This window comes from Piliocolobus tephrosceles, chromosome 19 (genome assembly GCF_002776525.5).
Source record: "Piliocolobus tephrosceles isolate RC106 chromosome 19, ASM277652v3, whole genome shotgun sequence".
Taxonomy (NCBI): Eukaryota; Metazoa; Chordata; class Mammalia; order Primates; family Cercopithecidae; genus Piliocolobus; species Piliocolobus tephrosceles.
In genome coordinates, this window is record NC_045452.1 from 39,947,507 (window position 1) to 39,968,304 (window position 20,798).

General features: G+C 36.6%; 1 protein-coding gene and 1 long non-coding RNA gene across 4 annotated transcripts in view; one reads left to right on the forward strand and one right to left on the reverse strand.

Moving 5' to 3' along the window:
* The window catches only part of BRWD1 (bromodomain and WD repeat domain containing 1), a 124,338-nt gene extending 112,323 nt beyond the window's left edge, over positions 1 to 12,015 (forward strand). The window contains exons 38-41 of one of the 2 annotated variants that reach the window (XM_023191687.2): positions 1,793 to 2,013; positions 3,884 to 4,051; positions 4,609 to 5,505; positions 6,860 to 12,015. In XM_023191687.2, coding sequence (XP_023047455.1) covers positions 1,793 to 2,013; positions 3,884 to 4,051; positions 4,609 to 5,505; positions 6,860 to 8,016 — 2,443 coding nt within the window. In that variant the 3' untranslated portion in view covers positions 8,017 to 12,015. Of the gene's footprint in view, positions 1 to 1,792; positions 2,014 to 3,883; positions 4,052 to 4,608; positions 5,506 to 6,859 lie in introns of those variants that run through there. The other variant, XR_003309752.2, reaches the window with a different exon arrangement.
* On the reverse strand, positions 648 to 20,596 carry LOC111526123. 2 transcript variants are annotated; one of them, XR_002726266.2, is made up of 3 exons: positions 20,451 to 20,596; positions 11,021 to 11,063; positions 648 to 1,986 (listed from the first exon to the last, which is right to left on the reverse strand). It is a non-coding gene; the product is annotated as an uncharacterized LOC111526123 (long non-coding RNA). The 2 variants fall into 2 exon arrangements; XR_002726267.2 differs by lacking the exon at positions 20,451 to 20,596 and adding an exon at positions 12,573 to 12,623.
* Between the last annotated feature and the right edge of the window lie 202 nt (positions 20,597 to 20,798).

The window sequence follows — 20,798 nt, forward strand, 5'->3', positions numbered from 1 at the left end:
ATTTGATTGTGTAAGGGAAAATGTACCCTTGATACAATGTACCTCAGTATTATTGAGGATTATTCATAAAGAAATATAAAATGAAGGATTTATTAACTTTCTCAGTAACTGTATATTAATTTACATTCTCTATTCTTTGACTAGGTAGTTAAGATTAATATCACATTTATAGGTACTTTACATTGTTGCAGTATAAAAATTGAGTTGTGCAATGTTTAGTTTGTTTCCATTTATATTTTCAATGTGCAGTATATCCCCTTGATGGGATTTCTTTGTGGTTGCTCTAGGGACGACACTATGCATCTCAATCTATTGCAAACAATCGACTTTATATTAATACTACTTTTATTACATACATATAGGAACTTGGCTGTAGTATAGCTTCCTTCCATCTCTCTCCTAGGTAGTGGTAGTATCAGATCACACTTTTTCTTTTTTCTTTTTTTCTTTTGAGATGGGAGTTTTGCTCTTGTTGCCCAGGCTGGAGTGTAGTGGTGCGATCTCGGTTCACTGCAACCTGTACCTCCCGGGTTCAAGCATTTCTCCTGCCTCAGCCTCCAGAGTAGCTGGGATTACAGGCACCTGTCACCACGCCCAGCTGAGTTTTTGTATTTTCAGTAGAGATAGGGTTTCACCATGTTGGCCAGGCTTGTCTCGAACTCCTGACCTCAGATGACCCACCCGCCTCGGGCTTCCAGAGTGCTGGGATTACCTGCGTAAGCCACTGTGCCCGGCCCTTATATTTACTTTTGTTCTCTCCCTTGATGATTAATGGCATTTAAAATTTTTGATATTACAGGCTTGAGTTTTTTTATACAGACAATTATTTCTTTAAAGAATTGTGATTAACTTTAAGCTTCAATGTCTAGATACCACTTAAAAGGCTGTTTTGCTTTTGTTTTAAGAAGCAGGGTCTGTCTCTGTTGTCCAGGCTGGAGTGCACGGTGTGATCATAGTTCGTCGTAATGTCAAGCTCCTGGGCTAATACAGGTCTCTTGAGTAGCTATAGTTGTAGGTGTACACAACTACGCCCAGCTAATTTTTAAATTTTTTGTAGGCATGGGGTCATGCTATGTTGCCCAGGCTAGTGTTTGAACTCTGGCTTCAATTGATCCACCTGCCTTGGCCTTCTAAAGTGCTGGGATTACAGGCGTTTTCAGCCATTTCTTATTGTTTTAAAGGAAAATAGGATTATCTCAATATTCATTCACCCAGATTTCTCACATGCCTTAAACTTCTACTCTCTTTTCCCGTAATTCCTGGCCTAGGGGCCAACCATGGTGGATGGGTGCAGTTAGATGTAAATAGTCTGGTCTTGGGACAAAAATCATTTTGTTCTGATTCCTTTTTTTAACTTTTCCTGTTTAGGTTGTGTTGATTTCTCCTCTTAACCTTATTCTGTCTTTAGGGACATATAAATAAGAGAGGAGAAAGTTGGGTTCTATTGAGGCTTAAATTGGTAGTATGAATGAATGCCTATATTACATAAATGTTGATTCCTCTTAGCATTTAATCCAAAGAACGTAAGGTATTCAAATAATTTTCTGTAACTCTTACTTGGAACATTTGTTCATTACTCCAAATTTGAATAACAGTGTGTTAAATATAGAGTTAGGAAATACTACTAATAATCAGTTCCAGAATAAAATGTTAATAGTGAATATTTTAATGTTTTGATCATAAAATTCCTCAGTTTAACAAATACGATACACTTCTATTTAGTCATTCTCTGTGAACTAGTTATCTTTATATTTTGTTAAATACTGTTTCCTTTGTTCATATGTTTGACCAGAAACCTCAAGCAGAAGAGGTTAAAATCTCAGACAAAAATAATTCCTGAGTTGGTAGGTTCTCCTACCCAGTCTACCTCAAGTAGGACAGCTTATCTTGGAACCCACAAGACAAGTGCTGGTATTTCTTCAGGTGTTACTTCTGGTGACTCTTCAGATTCAGCAGAATCATCAGAAAGAAGGAGAAGAAATAGACCTGTAACAAATGGTTCTACGTTATCTGGTGAGAAGTGGAATATTTTGTTATTTCGTTGGCGAGCACCCAAGTGGCCTCCACACTGAAAGAACTTACAGTTTAATGGAAGAGATAAACATAATAAACATGGAACAATTCGATTATGTTCCATAAGTGCCAGTGCTTTGTAAATGGTACATTTATACTGAATTTTCAATTATGTGATACATTGATTCTTCACACTTGGTGTGCAGCATTTGAAGTTTTTGTATCTTCTTAATTTAAAAATTAAGAAGTACTGATAATCTTGTAAGTTCAAAGCTGATGACCTAGTAAATTCTAAACTGTTCATGTTGTTGCCATCCGGTAGTGTAACTGTAGCTGATGCTAACCCTTTGTTAACATGGTACAAATGAGGCTGTGGTGTGTATCTATTTCGGTATTGCTCTGAGTGGTTTTGCCAACACATGACAATAGCATACTATTTACTATTATAATTGAATCATTTATGCACGTCTTCTATTACCTAGTATTTCAATAAATAGTAATGGCAGCATTGAAAAATATACAGATAAAAGTTTGGAATGGAAGTGGACTGTGATAAAATGTGGAGAAAGACAAGCAAGTTCATGTGTGTCACATTAGAACTGTACATTGTTTTAAGGGATACATTCATAGCATGGAATGTCCAATCAGAGTATGCTGGAGTAATCGAAAATGGCACTAGGGATAAGCAGACACATTACATCCTAGTAGCAACTATGAGAATATGCACTGAAGGAAAGAAGGATGCATTTTGTGCATATGAAAAGACTGCATTTTGGGGAATGTTACAAACAATAGGATCAAACAGGTAGAGTACAGTCACAGTTTAGTGACTTTCAAGCCTTGCAGAAGAGTTTGGAATGGGTTCCTTATTGAGTGAGAGAGTCACATTGTTTCAGGAAGATTAAGTTTGGCAGTGATGTGCAGGGGGAGGGGAAGAGCCTGAAAACAGGGAGTCAAGGTGATAGATGGTAGAGTTGACAGGAGTAGCTGAGGTGGGCAAACAGCAGAACAAGTTCAAAGGATGAACCACAATTTGGTGTCTGGTATTTTTGTATCACAGCTAGTTTTCTTTTCTTCTGTCTCACACTCTCTCTCTCGTGTAGCTTACGGAAATGACCTTACTATGCTATTAGGAAGGGGTAAAAGGATGGTGAGACATGCAAACTATGTCTTCTGAAATGCTGGACTTGAAATGATGGTGACTTTTTTATATGAAATGCCTGTCTGATATCACAGAAGGAAGTACATGCGGAGTCAATTAATTTATTTTTGAGACAGAGTCTCTTTCTGTCACCCAGGCTGGAGTGCAGTGGCATGATCTTGGCTCACTGCAACCTTCGCCTCCCGGGTTCAAGTGATTCTTCTGCCTCAGCCTCCCAAGTAGCTGGGATTTCAGGCTCCTGCCACCATGCCTGGCTAATTTTGTATTTTTAGTAGAGATGGGGTTTCACTATTTGGCCAGGCTAGTCTCGAACTCCTGGCCTCAAGTGATCCACCCACCTCAGCCTCCCAAAATGCTAGGATTACTGGAGTGAGTCACCGTGCCTGGCCTGCAGCTAATTAAATTTTTAATTGGAAGTCTGTTTATAAAATACATAAAACTATATTTTGTAAATCTACGCTAGGATTAATCTGTTATTTTTAGAAATAGAAGCAAAAACTATTTGGAATGCTGATTATGTACCTTTTAATACTCCAAATTTCATCAGCTTTTTTTGGGGAATGGTTTTTAAAAAATACATTCTAAGCATTTTAGGAATCTGCTTTTGTAGTAATGTTACGTAATGTTCAGAGTAATGTCATGAATTGCTTGCTTATGTGTGTAAAGACAGCAGAATATATGTAACTATTTACACTTCATTTTTCCTAGAAAGTGAAATGGAAGATTCTTTAGCTACCTCTTTGTCATCGTCAGCTTCCAGTAGTTCTGAGGAAAGCAAAGAGAGTTCAAGAGCTCGTGAATCCTCCTCACGTAGTGGGCTATCTAGAAGCAGCAATCTCAGGGTAACCAGAACTAGAGCTGCTCAAAGAAAAACTGGTAAGAGACTCAGTAATACTTTTGTGGGATGTATATCAAAAGAATCCAAAAGTTATAAATTGAATAGATTCTTGATTTAATGCATCTACATAAGATTAAGTTAATGTCCTTTATGTTCTTTAGATTTAGGAAGGAAATGAATTTTGGCATTAAAAAGTGAAGAAAAGGCTGGGTGTGGTGGCTCAACGCCTGTAATCCCAGCACTTTGGGAGGCCGAGGTGGGCGGATCACCTGAGGTCAGGAGTTTGAGACCAGCCTGGCCTGGCCACCATGATGAAACCGTGTCTCTAGTAAAAATACAAAAAATTAGCCAGGCATGGTGACTGGTGCCTGTAATCCCAGCTACTCGGGAGGCTGAGGTAGGATTTGCACCCGGGAGGCAGAGGTTGCAGTGAGCCAAAATCACACCGTTGCACTCCAGCCTGGGCAACAAGAGCGAAACTTTGTCTCCTCCCTGCTTCTCCCAAAAGTGAAGAAAATCATTAAAATATGATAGTCATTTAAAAATGTTGAAATAAGGAAAATCTTTTTAATCTTATTGTTAACCTTATTTCTAGGTCCTGTTTCATTAGAAAATGGATGTGGCAGAAAAGCCATTCGAAAGAGAGTCTATTTAAGTGATTCTGATAACAATTCATTGGAGACTGGTAAAATTCTAAAAGCCAGAGCTGGAAATAACCGAAAAGTCTTACGGAAGTGTGCTGCTGTGGCTGCCAATAAGATAAAGCTAATGAGTGATGTAGAAGAGAATTCTAGCTCTGAAAGTGTCTGTTCTGGTCGGAAGCTGCCTCACCGCAATGCTTCTGCTGTAGCTAGAAGAAAGTTACTACATAATTCTGAAGATGAACAGAGCTTAAAGTCCGAAATTGAAGAAGAGGAGCTAAAAGATGAAAATCAACCATTACCAGTGTTCAATTCTCACACTGTCCAGAGTAACGTTGAATCTGAAAACAGAGATTCAGAGTCAGAAAGTGATTTGCGGGTAGCCCGGAAAAATTGGCATGCTAATGGTTACAAGTCCCATACTCTAGCACCCTCAAAAACGAAATTTCTTAAAATAGAGTCTTCTGAGGAAGACTCTAAAAGTCATGATTCAGATCATGCATGTAACAGAACTGCTGGCCCATCAACGTCTGTGCAGAAACTTAAGGCAGAGAGCATCTCAGAGGAAGCAGATTCTGAACCAGGAAGATCTGGTGGTAGGAAATACAATACATTTCACAAGAATGCGAGTTTCTTTAAAAAAGCAAAGATTTTGAGTGATTCAGAAGATTCTGAATCTGAGGAGCAAGATAGAGAAGATGGAAAATGTCATAAAATGGAAATGAACCCAATTTCAGGAAATCTGAACTGTGATCCTATTGCTCTGTCCCAGTGTTCCTCAGATCATGGAACTGAAACTGATTTAGATTCAGATGATGACAAAAAAGAAAAACCAAATAATTTTATGAAAGGTAATTCAAAACACGTATCTTTGTTCACTGATTTACTCTCATCATCCTTTTACTCCTCTCACACACGGATTTTTTTTCCCCCCTGAAAAATTTTCCCTTGAAACTTTTTTCTCTTTGCTGTTTCTTTCCCTCCCATGCATTCTGTGTTAGCCTTTTCTGTTCATCCTTTATATTCTTACATGCATGCGTAACTTTTTATTGAGTATAGTTTTATTCACCTAACAGGCAATCTTGGCCTTAAGAACTATGTCTGTTAAAGATTTCACTTCTTGTATTGATGATGGGGATACATTATATTAGAGCTGGGCTTGAATAAAGCAGAGAGGGGCACATTTATAATCTGTGGTGTTGATAGCTTAAGCAGTAGACAAAAAGGGTAGGACTATTTAAAAGGGATGTTAGTAATAGCAAATAAGACAGTTCCTGAGCTGTTTCTATTAGGAAGTTTTTCTAAATGCTTTCCATTAATAAGCAGTTTAGTCTACATTTCTTTTATGAAGTAGGTACTAGCTTTCATTTTACAGGTAGTAACTGGAGCACAAAGTGGTGAAATAACTTGCTGAATTCAGATTTTACTCCTGGTACATGGGGATTGATAAAAAAATACTATAGAGCAGAGAACAGCTAAAACTAAGATGAAAAGTATTTGTGTGATTGGAGCTTGGAGAGTTACGGGGAGGTTCAGAGAGGCTAAGTGTTAAGTGATTAGTTTGCAAATGCTAGTGCTATGGCAAACAGAGTTTAGTTGTATTCATGTTAATATTATAGTGTCAAGATCATGGGATGTTACTGATGAGAATGTGTTGAATTTGAATGGTGCTGAGGATGAAAAATTTACTGCTTTAAAGTACAGTCATGTGCTGCATAACAGTGGTGGTCTCATAAGGTTGTAAGGAAGGTGAAAAATTTCTGTTGCTTGGTGAAGGCATTATAGCTGTCCTCTAGTCCTAGTGTAGTGCATTACCTTTTCTGTTTGGATACATACACACATACTTTCCATTGTGTAACAGCTGCCTGCAGCATTCAGAACAGTAGCATGTCGTACAGGTTTATAGCCTAGGAGTAACAGGCTATACCATATAACCTAGGTGTGTAGTAGGCTGTACCATAAGGTTTGTGTAAGCACACTCTGATGTTTGCTTAAGACGAAATAGCCTGACGATGCATTTCTCAGAATGTATCCTTGCTGTTGAGCAACATACGACTATACTAAGAAGTGTGTACCATTCCATTCACTGCGATACCCCCTTCAAATTAATATGAATTCTGAACTTCTTTTTAATATTGAACATATAATTCCTTTAGACTTAATTACTTACAAAAGATTAACAGAAATCTACTCTTTAACTTTTAGATTCTACATCACAAGACAGTGGACAAAGCAGAAAAATTTCCAGGAAAAGGGTCTGTTCCAGTGACTCAGACAGTAGTTTACAGGTGGCTAAGAAATCATCAAAAGCCAGAACAGGTCTCCTAAGGATTACTCGAAGATGTGCAGCTACGGCTGCCAATAAGATTAAGCTCATGAGTGATGTAGAAGATGTCAGTTTAGAAAATGTGCAAACTAGAAGCAAAAATGGAAGGAAAAAACCTGTCCATCTTGCTTGTACTACAGCTAAGAAGAAATTGAGTGATTGTGAAGGAAGTGTACATTATGAAGTGCCAAGTGAACAGTATGCCTGTGAAGGCAAGCCACCTGATCCTGACTCCGAAGGTAGTACAAAAGTGCTTAGTCAGGCTCTAAATGGAGACTCAGACTCTGAAGATACATTGAATTCAGAACAGAAGCACAGGCATACCAATATTCACAAAATAGATGCACCTTCTAAAAGAAAATGTTCCTCTGTAGCATCTTCAGGAGAAGATTCAAAAAGTCATATTCCAGGGAGTGAGACTGATAGGACATTTTCTTCAGAGTCAACTTTGGCACAAAAAGCTACTGCAGAGAATAATTTTGAAGTGGAACTGAATTATGGGCTGCGCAGGTGGAATGGCAGAAGACTTAGGACCTATGGAAAGGCTCCTTTCAGTAAGACAAAAGTGATTCATGATTCACAGGAAGCAGCAGAGAAGGAAGTAAAAAGGAAAAGATCGCATCCTGAATTGGAAAATGTGAAACTCTCTGAAACAACTGGGAATTCAAAGTGTAGACCTGATACTAGTTCCAAATCATCAGATTTGGGATCTGTAACTGAATCAGATATTGACTGTACCAATAATACAAAAACCAAAAGGAGGAAAATGAAAGGAAAAGCAAAAGTAGTTAGAAAAGGTAAAACTTTTACAGCTAACATATCTAAAACTGTGAGACGTCAGAGACAAAGCAAACGCCCTAGGTTAAGTGTGGATGATAATGACTGGGAGGATTTGGACTATGCAAAATCTAAAAGAGTTCTTCGACGTTCAAAAATAAAAACGAGAAATCAGGGTAGAAGGACTGTGAGATACCATGATGGGGATGATGATAGAAGCTTAGAAAATGTGTTAGATTTCAATGGTTGCACCTTATGACCTTGAGGGAAAGCCAGTTCATTTAAGAGGAAATGGACTGGAATTTATGGTGAAAGCTGGCTGTTAAAATTATTTTTTTGTCTTACGATTCAGGGAATATATTTATATTTTTCTATGAAAAGTTATGAATGTGACTAAATCATGACTGTTATTTTTATTTGCACTTGCTGGTCTTTGTAGCAGCATTCAGCACAGGTGCCAAAATATGCTTCATTTTGGGGGCAGATCTATTTTGACAGTATTTGACTACATATAGCAAGAGTTTGAAATATGTTAAACACTAGACATCCTGGTTATCAAAACCAATGAGCATTACTTTCATGGCAGCAAGTGTCATGCAGTTATTTTCTGAATTTGTCAAAGAGGCAGTAGTTTCTAACCCCTGTTCTTAGTAGTTATAACAAATTTCACAATATGTTTACAGATTCTTCATAAATACATGCATACTGACACTATAATCATGGGAGGTGTAACCATGATTAGTAGGCAAGGTACCTACCACTTTTTTTTTCTTTCCCTGGCTACTTGAGTAGAATGCATTATACCAGATCTGGTCATTTTCATTGAAATGGTTTCTAATTTTCTTTCCAAGTGCTGTTGGGTTTTTTTCTTTTTAAGGAAAACGTGATCACTTTTATGTTATAAACTTGAATTTATAAAGTGCTAGTAAATTATTTTTAATGATTTGAGTGCATGTTTTAAACCTCTAAGATCAGAGCATAGTCATAGCATTTTCTTTTAAATTGTGCACTAACAAAATGGTATATAATTTGTCTTCTGTCCAAGATCTCCTGGTTTCCATTGTAAGGGATTTAACCAAAATCTTGCTCTTCCATAATCTTACTCTGTGAAATAGAGGAATTTGTGTGCCTTAGATTTAGAAGTGTGTTCTTTAATAGAGTGTACAGGGCTAAAAGAATATTAATATGTAGGTTTCCCCCATCTGTATTGCATTGTAGAGTTGAGTTTTGTTAAAGAGTACAATTGCAAATCTTACCTATATAGGAAAATAGTTAAATGTCATTTTGCATCTCTTTGTTTTAGTTTACTGCTTCCATGTGCAATCCTAAGCATTCTTTGCTGGGGCAACTAAGTATGTCTTTATTAGTGACTTCTAGTCCAAATGTAAGAAATGTTTCGTGGGAAAATAATTTTATAATCCATTTAAAGTGAAACTTTATCACACAAATAGTACACTTATTTTCTAACCAAATACTTGATAGGTTATGCTACTCCAGTGTAGGTGGCCACTCCTAACTTGTCTGTGCCTGAAGATGGACTTGATTCAAATGGTTTACATATTTAGTGGGTAAGGGATATGTTACAGTACCCCACCTGTAAGTTATTTATTAGCCCTAGTTGTGTTTAGTTTCAGACAAAATTAACCCTTTTCTCCTGTGTATCTTTGAAATGGCAGGTAAGGTGAAGCATCAGACTGGTATCAATGTTAGACAGTGTTATTTATTAGCCCTAATTGTGTTTGGTTTCAGACAAAATTAACCTTTTCTCCTGTGTATCTTTGAAGTGGCAGATAAGACGAAGCATCAGACTGGTATTAATGTTAGAGAATGTTCTGAAGTGTTCCTATTTGTAGTTATCTATTCCACTTAACATAGTAGGAGGTACATTTTCTTTCTACTCTGATGCATGGAGAAGGATGTATTTGGATATTATCAACTGAGATAGGTGGGAAACCTACCTCTCATTTGTGGCTTAGAGAGCTATCACCATTTCAGAACTATGATGCTTTTCTTCTCAGAGCTTGTGTTAAGTATATAGTAAACAGATTGATTCATGGTAATTATCCTTGACTAAGACTGAAAGGACTAATGGGATGCCTTTTACTTCCCTAATTTTAAGAGCTGGCGATAGATGTCAAATCCATTAATTTATTTAAACTCTTCTTAACCTTCTCTGTTTTATAATCTGTTCTCAGGTTTATAACTCCATGTTTACCATCATTTGCAAAAAGGTACCAAAAAAATCCATAAATAAATATGGAATACATTAATAAGTACATACATTCTTTTGGTAAAACGATATTTTGACAGTTTAGGTTTCATTAATAGAACTGTTCTCATTCTTTGGACTGCATTAATTATTGGTCATTGACTGGTCATCCAATTACTGTTTTTTCTTTCAGTCCAAAATAGTTAGACCCTTGCATACAGAACTGGTATTTTGGTTTTTAATCAGATTTGGTTTCATCAGAAGCAAGAATGAACCTGATGTCTTTAAAAGCATAGCTGACAATGGTAGCTTCTCAAGTTATGAAATAAAACTAAAAGATAATGGAGAAAATAATTTTTATGGGTTTTTTTGGTTATGGTGCTATTCCTAAGGTTAACTTTGAATATGTGACACACACACTCCTAAGTACCTTTAAGGAAAATAAATCATCAATAGTTAAAAATGTTTACATTGAGCACTAGAACATGTTTGGCTTTTTTTCTACGTTATGCAAAATGCCCAGGGATTTAATGCACAGGTGTACTTTATTATTTAGGGTCAGTTTGTAGTATTCTTGAGAAAAAGATAAAGGGTTATAATTTGACTGTGAACTGATCCAGAAATAAGTGCTGTACTTTTCCACTGCACTTGAAGTTCAACTAATGGTGTATGCGAAAAACAAAAACAAAAACTACTTTGGTTGTGTATGTCCAAAGTCCTATGGTTTTATTCATTTATGGTTTTAAAGGCTTTGAGGTACTCAGATTTGATTTTTGCTTTCTTGGAAAGACTCACTTTACCAAGCATATAAAGGAAAAATGATTTCAAACATTCACAAGATAGATGAGTGTTAACAAAGCTTTCTTTTTTTGTGTCCTCCTTATTTAAAATGGTATACTTAACAATGTGAAGTAACTTACGAATAAAAGGAAAAGTTTATCCCATATTCAAGTAATTCCTAAGGTCGGCCTCCCTTTTTGTAAGTGGCAAATATCTGATTAAATCATTTCTCAGTTTATTAATCCTTGGAAAGAATGATATAGCAGTTACTCACAGCTTGTAAATTGAAAGGTTCCTTTCAAATAGTAGAGTTGCACCTAAAGAGGAAATTGGGTTTATAAGAAAATGAAGGCAAAGAACTTAAGATTTAAGAAAAAGCACTTCAAAACAGAAGGGCAAATGGAAAAGGAGGATATAAAATAAACCAATAAAAATACCATCTGAGGGTGTTACTGTCCAAAAGTAAAGAATAAGATGCATCACTAAGCCCTTTGCACTCATTATGACCTCGTAAGTAAAAAATATTAGAATAATAAGAGGTGCATACTACATTCCTTCTGTCTTCTAGAGTTTTGTTTTTGTAGAAGAATCAGAAAACAATTTACTAACCTCCCTGTTTGATATTAAAAACTAAATAGGAAGAATTTTAGTATTTTCTGTCAGTACAAGTTGAACTTGATTGTGCCAACTGAAACCCCAGAAGTTTGTGTATCAGTAGAATGCAAGAACATCGTTAAAGGTGCTTACAATCTTTTTTGTTTTCCTTTCCACTCCATTGTATCAATTTTTTGAGTAACTTTTAAATGGCTAGAAAATGGTCTTTTTGCTTTGCCCTTTTATAGCTGAAATAACCAGCTCCATTCTTTTTCATGAATAGTAAGTTGATATATTTATCAGGTATCTTGCAGTTGTCACCAAATACTGTAGTTTTCTGATGTTGTATGGAAATAATAGTTCAATTATTCTAATGTGATGGAGTGCAACAAGTCATTGTAGAACTTTTCACCTGTTAATGTTGAAGTTATACCTCTGAACTTCTGCCATGGATATCAAGGAAATAATAAAGCAGAAACCCTAAGAAATTTGCAACTTAACAGTTTGAGACTGTCTATTATCCTAGTATTTGGGAAGAGAAGGAATGAATTTGTCAAAACTAGGTGACAAAATAGAGCATTGTAGGAAAAATTGATTCCAACTAGATTAGCAAATGTTAATCCCTAGCTCAAATTGTGAATACTAAGGATTCATAAGTAAACTATGTAATACTAAGGGCTGTGTTGTCTTTTCTTATGATTTTAAGTTTTAAAGGCTGTTAAATTACACAGATGTTGCCTAAGGATACATGGGGATTCTCAAAAGAAAGAGATTTTTACCCTTTTCATAATCTGCCGAGCTGGATCCTAATATATTGTTAAATTGGTAGAAAAATATCAAGATTTTAAATTGGTGTCTGCTCAAGAATTGCTTTTCTAGATTTGAGGGAGGGAGGGGAAGAGTCACATCGTTTGGATTCTACAAATCTGCAGGCTCTATCTTTCGCAACATGTAAATAACTAGACTATACATCTGTTTCTCAAGTATGGCAAGACCAATAGTTTGAATTTAATTATCAATGCTATGGTATACTTTCTGGTCATATTTTAGTTATGTCAATTTTAAGGTAAGTTTTTTCATTTATTAAAGCCCTTAAATGAGATTTTAGACTGCCAAAGAGAAGAGGCAGTCCAATTGACCTAACTGAAATGAGATGACCAGTATATAGAGCCTAGATGGACTACAGCAGCTCTACCTCTTTGTTTTATAAGGTAAATCATTTTAAAAATTACCTTTTTTGGGCCGGACATGGTGGCTCACACTTGTAATCCCAGCACTTTGGGAGGCCGAGGCGGGCGGATCACGAGGTCAGGAGATTGAGGCCATCCTGGCAAATACAGTGAAACCCCGTCTCTACTAAAAATACAAAAAAAATTAGCCGGGCATGGTGGCAGGTGCCTGTAGTCCAGCTACTCGGGAGGCTGAGGCAGAAGAATGGTGTGAACCTGGGAGGCAGAGCTTGCAGCGAGCCAAGGTGGTGCCACTGTACTCCAGCCTGGGCAACAGAGCGAGACTCCGTCCTTTTTTGATCAGTGGTTAAAAGTTAAAGGGATCTTTAATTTTTAATATATTCAAGTTAATTTTCTAAGTGTGAAATCAGTCCGTGGACTGCAACTATATATTCACCTACAAAATTCCAATCATAAAATTACAGGAGCCTGTCAAGCAGATCTTTAGTTTTCCACTCCACATAAGATCGTTAATGTTCTAAATTAATCAATTCATTTAGATGAATAGATTTTTTGTCAATTCCTAAACACAGTATAATACTTTTGGCATTTTCATCTTAAGCAAAAGGGTTAAAAAACAAAAAGCACTACTCCAAGCCAAATACATTCTAGTTGGTTAATTCCAGACTTGTCCCAAGTGGTTCCCCAACCTCTTTTCCACTGGTAATTTCTTTTCATGCAGGCAGAACATAGGGTGCGAGGGCTGCGAGTTACCTGTGAGCTTAGATAACGGAACTCCAGCGAGTCAGGAGCCCTGCTGGAAAAGGGGTTTGCCACTGGATTGTCTGTGGCCTGGTGTCTTTCCAGTACTACAGTAATAGGGTAGATTGAAAACAAGTATTTACTTCTGATTCTGCCTACATTTAGTGTGAAATGCTCTTAAAGTATGGCTTCTAAGAAGCAAATTAAGCAGTTAAGGTCCCTGAATTCATATTTCAAAATAAGGCTTTTATGAGATTTTTAAAAATTGCAATAGCTATCACAATTCTTTTGTAGAGTTTTTCTAGGGGTGAGAGAAAACTGTATTGTGATGAGGTAGATTAGTTGTAGTTCCAGAATAAAAACAAAAATTCAGGGTTGTGTGGTACCCATCATTGAGTAAACTGAACCCTAAAAATGAAGAAGCTAGTGAACTAGTTTATGGAATTATTTCTGTCGGTCTCTTGACCTGATACTGCCATACTGCAGTGTTACCAGCTCCCCCCAGAAAATGGAACTGTTTAAAAACACAGCAAGTTACAGAAACCATTTTATTCTACAGCCACTGGGATACTTCAGCTTATGGGATGTTTTTGGAAACTTCTGCTTTGGGAGGCATGAAGATCATTGATAAATGTTACTTGCTTTCTGAGTTTTGGGGTCATTTCATTGCTTATCAATGAAGGGCAGACACAAGAGAGAATATCTCAAGTCTTTTCTGATAAAAGGCTTGCCTGAGGGAGCTTATAACTTGCACATAGAGGGTTTACCCACTATGTGGATTTGCTTTATCCACCAACCACAGCAACCAATCATGTCAAGATTCTAGGAGCTTACGAAAGAGGCTAGTATGTTTTCATTTTGAGTCAGATATTCTTTTCTCATTCTCAAATCTGTTTTAAATGCTCCAATTTAAAAAATGCCAGTGAACATTCTGTAATGCTTTTGTAGTAATCATGTGCAGTTTACTTTGAATTCAGGAAAACAGTTTTGTATGATGAAATATTGTGCAGAATCTGTAAGGTAGCTTAAAAATTTAAAAAAAGTCTAATTAGAATATGATTAATCCTTAAAATTTAGGAACTAGAGATTGTGTTGAGTTAGAACTGTTATGTTTGTATCCAGGTTTCTATTTACCACAGACACCATCTTAGAATACACACATATCTGTGAGTTATAATTTAAAGTGGTCATCCAGGTAGATGATTATGGAGTGCTACTACAGATGTAAATGTTTAAACTACTGATGTGTTCTTGTCATACCCAAATAGGGAATCACTTCCAGGAAAACAACAGTCCTTAAGCACTCAATGACTTTCTGAACACGTGACTGAAACAAGACCATCTGAGACATTAGGACTGGTGGGATTCTACTGATTTTTTAGTATTACGTGGCATTATCACAAATGTATTGTTAGAGCAGCAGCATCCAGAGTTCTTAAGCTCGTACTCTAACACACAAATTTGACTTCTAACCCTGAAATATCCTATATATATTTCTAAAACTGTAGTTTTCTTGAGAATAAAGCACTTTATAATTGACTCAGTTTTCAGTAATAAAATTAACACTGACTTAAAAGTATATATTTAAAAAAATTCTCCACACTTTTCTGTCTCCCTCAGATTTTTATCCTTATTCTATGAAATTCCTGTTTTGTTGTCTAAGACTTAACAGATTCAGCTTTATCAATTTAGAGTTGCTGTGTACAATGTAATTAATAAATTCTCCCTCCTTTGGGCATAGTTATTGAAGTTCAAATTTCCTTAAAAAGTATTTTTAAAAAACCTGACTTTGGTTTTTTTTTCTGCAGAATCTTAACTTTTCCATTATTCCAGATGACAAATAAACATTTATTAAAATGTCTTACAATTAGTATTTGCTAGGTTCCTAAATTGTCAGTATAGGTACTTTGCATCAAAATGGAATTTCTGCAACTTAAAGCATTTTGTTAAAAATAAATTTTTAGTTGAAATAGAATTTTAGCTACTGTTTGGATGAGTAGGTTGTCGGGAATGAACCAGTTATTTTTATTTTTTTCAAAATGCAAATGGTGCAGCTAGTTGATAATAGTATATTCTCATCCTACTATAAAAGTGCAAATTTCACATTAATTTGGCATGTTTTGAAATTTTTGTTTACTCTTTGTAGCACATTTATATTTTACCATTTGCTAACATTGATTTAATGTGTTAAAGATACATTTTGGATATAGGGTTGACTTGTTGGAGATACTAGTTCATAATTTTAAAATTCCCAAGAAAAGTGTCTTTGAAGTGGTAAACACACTACGCTTTAAGCCACTTCTCTTCCCACAGAGCCCAACTGAAGGAGGTAAGGGCATGCTGCATGGGAGTAATGCCATGATGAGCGTCTTACTCTGGTAAAATGCCATTTACAATGCCTGGAGACCAAACACTGAACAAAATATAATGCCCTTAGAAATAGAATTTCACTGGAAAAGCATGTGAATCACATAAGTTGGCAAAAGGAACTGATGTGTATGTGGTGGGGTTGCTTTGAATAAGGTATATCCTAACCTATTCTGGGGAGAACACTTATCTTAGAGAAATGTGAAATCAGTTTCATAGACTTAAGGAAAAATCTGAAGTGCTTGCATTGTGAGGGCAGAGGACTACCTCATTAATCTGGCTGTATGAACGTGTCAGTCCACAGAAGCAGTTTTTACCTGTACTCATCTGCCCTTTAGTCAGCTTAGTGACAGAAGGGCAAACATCTTCATAGAAGTTCAGAAGGTTGGCATTGGTAGTTTCATTGCTACAGAATAATAGTGTTACTTGATAGTACCTGACTAAAAGAGCTCTCAATTTCTAGTACTTAGTAGTAAAAAGAATGTGGTAGAGTCCTCCAGAAGTCTAGTGTGGGTATAGGATATCAACTGTGGTTATTTCAGTCATCTACAGCCTGACCGTTTGAATGCTAAGTGTCTGGAAACTTCAGGCAGGGTGTTACAAACAAACTGCCATCAAGACTGGTGTGTACCATGAAGGCAGTTTTAGATAGTTTGACTGTTCATGGCTGCAAGAAAAACCTAAAATTCAAAGGCCAGTGAACTTCAGATACATAAAAGGAGTATCACTTCTGTTCTAGAAGAGTAGTAATTAGACTTGTTTGTGAAATCTGAAAATTTGGCTTTGAGACACTGGTAACAGTAAACGTATCAGAGCCCTCCTAAGTTTGGTCAGCACGGAGTAGTAGGTCTGGCATCATGTGGCTGTGCACAGCTCCAGTGGGATTTCAAGCCCCCTCTAAAAACTGCCTTTGTCTGCAATGAAGGACTCAACTCTCCAAAGTGTTTTTGTCTGGCAAATCCCTTCACAATTTTCAGCTCTTGTCTGAATGCTTCCTCAAAGGAAGCCTGCCTTGATCCCTTAGGCTAGGTTAGGTTTCTAGTCTGTGTTCTCATAGCACTCTGCACTTTTTAGTTCCCTTAAGCAACTCTACATATGTGTTATTTTTTAGAATTTTAATCTGAATCTCGTGTGTGTCACATACCTAGGTCAGAAAATACTGGAACAATGAAATTAAGATTTAGTAATTCAAATTATGTAAAATGCTCATATATATGTTTTTAGATTAGCAGCTTTATGATGCCAATGCTGAAGGACCTTTTCACCCCATTCTTAGAAGTCTGCTACTGTTTTAAGTGACATCCTTATAGTTGTAGATAAGCAAATGTAAGGTTATATCAATGCCGATCCCTTAGTATCACATTTTAAAATTTATCATTTAGCAATATGACTTTTAAATTTATTGTTTCCGAATGAGTGTTGCTGAGGAACGTTAGCAGTAGTAAAATCTTGTGTTACAAGATTTTTGCATTTACATGAACTTTCACTCATTTTTCAGAATTTGTTCCTAGAGACAGAAAACCCAATACAAAAGTGAGACCATGTATGCATAATCAGAAGGATGCAGTGCAGATGCCTAGTGAAACTCTGAAAGCAAAAATGGTACCTGAGAAAGTTCCCCGCAGATGTGCTACTGTTGCTGCAAATAAAATAAAGATAATGAGTAATCTAAAAGAAACGATCTCAGGACCAGAAAATGTCTGGATTAGGAAGAGTAGCAGAAAACTGCCCCATCGAAATGCTTCTGCTGCGGCTAAGAAAAAATTACTGAATGTTTATAAAGAGGATGATACAACCATAAATTCTGAAAGTGAAAAAGAGAAGATATTAATAGAAAAGTGCTTTTTTTAAGGGGGTTCAGATCTTGGAAAGAAAATGCACAATAGTGACTATGAGAATGTAGAAGTGCTATCTGAAAACAGTTGGGCCACAAGTAAACTGGCAGTTACATTCTGCTCCCAGCTCTAAAATTACTCCCTTATTGGCATCTTCGGAGGAATTTTCTAAAAGCCATAATCCAGTGGGTTCCTTCCAGTCAGCTCTTGTACAGACACGTGCTCCAGGGAATTCTGAGGAGGAAATAGATTGCAGTCTGTAGGTGGAGAGGTGGAAAGAAAAGACAAATGGCCTGCTATAAGACTACTATTCCTTCCCAGAAAGCAAGGCCTTGAAGACATGATTCCTTAGAGGAAGAATATAATGGGAAGTGTACAGGCTAGGAAGAACTTGGAGTTTTGAAAGATTTGGAGATTTTGAAAGATTTGGAGATTTGAAAGAAATGTCAAAATCTCAACCTGATGCTAATTTTAAGGGTTCTCCATTAGAGTGTAAAAATTCAGACCATGACAACTATGGTGTCATGAGGGAAAAAAATCAGGCACTTTTCCAAAGGAAGTGCTAATGGGCCTATTTGACTTCTGAGTGAAGCAAAAACTACCTAGATCCCGTCCCTATAATTCACATCCCCAAAGGTCAAAAACAAACTAGGAGGACCTGGGAATGTCAGCTGGAGATGTTGATTATTGAGTTCTGATGTAGAGTGTTGGAAATAGGCAATTAGAGAAAGTCCATTGATGTCATTTTGTTTATAATATTGCAGTTCATACTGAATGACTACTTGATATGACTAATTCAGGGAATATATATTTTTATATGAAAGCTACGAATGTTACTATCACGGCTTATCCTTATTTTTACTTTTATGTAGCAGCATTTACAGAAATGCCAAAAATGTGCCTCATTAAGAGGCAGGTCTTAGTTTAATCAGATAAAAATAAAATATATAGCTTAAGATCAAAACAGTCATATTTTTAGATACAGTGAAATCTTTTTATGTTTCTCTACAGCACCTTAAAAATTAGAACTTGAATACTTTGAGTACTTATTACAGTCTCATCCCAACAAACTTTAATGGCAGCATGTGTGGCCTCTGCTAGGATTAGAAAATCTGGTCGTGGTATAACAAGTGTATTTACAATAGGATTTAATTTGTTGTTAATATGTATTTGTTGAAATTAAAACTGCCATATTAAATGAATGTACTGTCACTTTTTTTTAACATAGTAATGTGTTATTGGAAAAATTAAGTTGTTGAAAGTAAGTTGTTTTCCCACTTAAAAATATCTGCATGTGTAAATCTGAAAAACTAAATTACAGAAACCTAGGGTTTTCTATTTTTTAAGTCAAATGCATTTTTTTTGTTGTTATACAGATGAACCAAGTGTCCAAAATACTTGAGAAATTTGTGGTTGCATGTCTGTTTTAAAAAAAGGCTTTTTGTTTTTTAGCATAAGCCAGAATATTCTAACCTACTAAGTCTGTGTCCTTTGCTCCTTTTGTAGTATACTTTCATCTAAACTACTGATCCCCAGTATGTTGATGCACAGGTGAGAAGGGAAGAATTCCTAATAAACTGCTATTACTTTTAGGTGCATGGGGTTTGATTTTTGAATTCTAATGAAATGCTTAAACAACTTTCCAGTTCAAAATTTACCTTATTTACATTTCTTGAGTCTATTATGTCCTCAACAAATAACTATAAAATGAAGTACTTAACTCTCAGTGAAGACTATTTTATGCAAAGGTTTTTTTTTGGCAATTTCAGTGTAATGAAAGAATTTAAGCTTTGAATTTATAATTTGCTGTGGTAGGGTTAATTTCTGTCAGTATTCGAGATTGTATTATCAGTCTTGCATAATGGAATCCTTTTTTGGCTAAGTATTTAATTCGAACATATTTGCCGTTTTAAAAAGTGGCCTAACTTATTGTAACTGCATGAAATAAGCATTTGCTTAAAACTTAACATTGTAAACCTGTTCTCTCTGAAATGTGTGCAGAATTTAAATCATGGCCAAATGTATTACTATTACCCTATTTACAGTAATTTGCTTTGCAGAAAATATTTCTTCATAATGGAACTATGAAATCAAATTGAAGCTCTTACTGGTAAAAATGACAAATTAACAAAAGGACTAAGACAAGTGGTGCCCAAACAACCTTTTTATTCTGCATTTCCATCATTATAATAGACCAATTAACCCAGGAGTCCTAATGTTTTAAAACATCATTCTGGTAATCTTGTTTATTCCATCTCACTAAGGATATCCAAAGTTTCCTAAGCTCTTACTGGCTAGCAATTTAGTCTTAATTTTATTGCTAAATGTTCAAATTTTGCTTCCAAACTCACTTTTTTTTTTTTGCAGATGTGTAGGTCTGCTAAACACTAATTTTATGTAAATGATTTTGTTGATCATTATTTTTCCACATCTTAAAATGTTTCTAGCAGCTTTGAGATTTTATCTCAACAGGCTCTCTCTGACCCCAAAGTAGTACTTACCTTTGTGACTACTGACAAAGTCACAACATGCAGGTGATGTCATGTATTTCGGTACAACTAAATCTAGGAAACAGTTTTTATTTTTCATTGCATTACTGCATCTTTTCATTTTTATTTAAAATATGTCCCCTTTTTCTCTTGCTTGAAACAGTGTTCCTCGAGCTTTGTCTTCCAGCACATTTGAAAGAGAACCAATTAATCACACATTTTGCTTAATTAAAGGCTATTTAAAAAGAAACATTTTGTATTAGAAAATGGCCAAGTTTAAAAAATACACTTTTTTACATTCTCATAAAAATGTTTTTTAAATCGGCTTGACAATCATCAGCTTTTGAAATGTGAATTCCTATTGCCAGAGTAAAGGTCTCATTTTTATACCACCACGAAGCGCTTGCTGCCCTTGCGTCCGCCCGTGCCCGCTGTCTGAGGGCGCGCCTGGCTCCGGGGGCCCTCAGTGCCACCGCGCGGCCACCTACCTGGGCAGTCGAAATTTGGAGCGGGTACACTAAGTCTCCCCCAGTCTCTCCTATCGCAGAAGGAAAAGGGAAACGGACGAAAAGGGAAAGGCCTCACAGCTTCCGGACGCCACTGCCAGCGCGCCGATGCCGCCCATGCACCCCTGGTTCCGCTACCGCGGAGAACGGAGGCCCCGCCTTCCTTTCGCCCCCCCTCCGCCCCCCCCTCCCCCCCCCCCCCCCCCCCTCCCCGCCCCTCTAGCCCGCAGTCCTCCCACCTCTCGACGCCCGCAGGGCTCAAGCTGCGAATGAAAATATTCATACAGGCGTGGATACAGGCGGTGGCTCACGCCTGTATCCACGCACTTT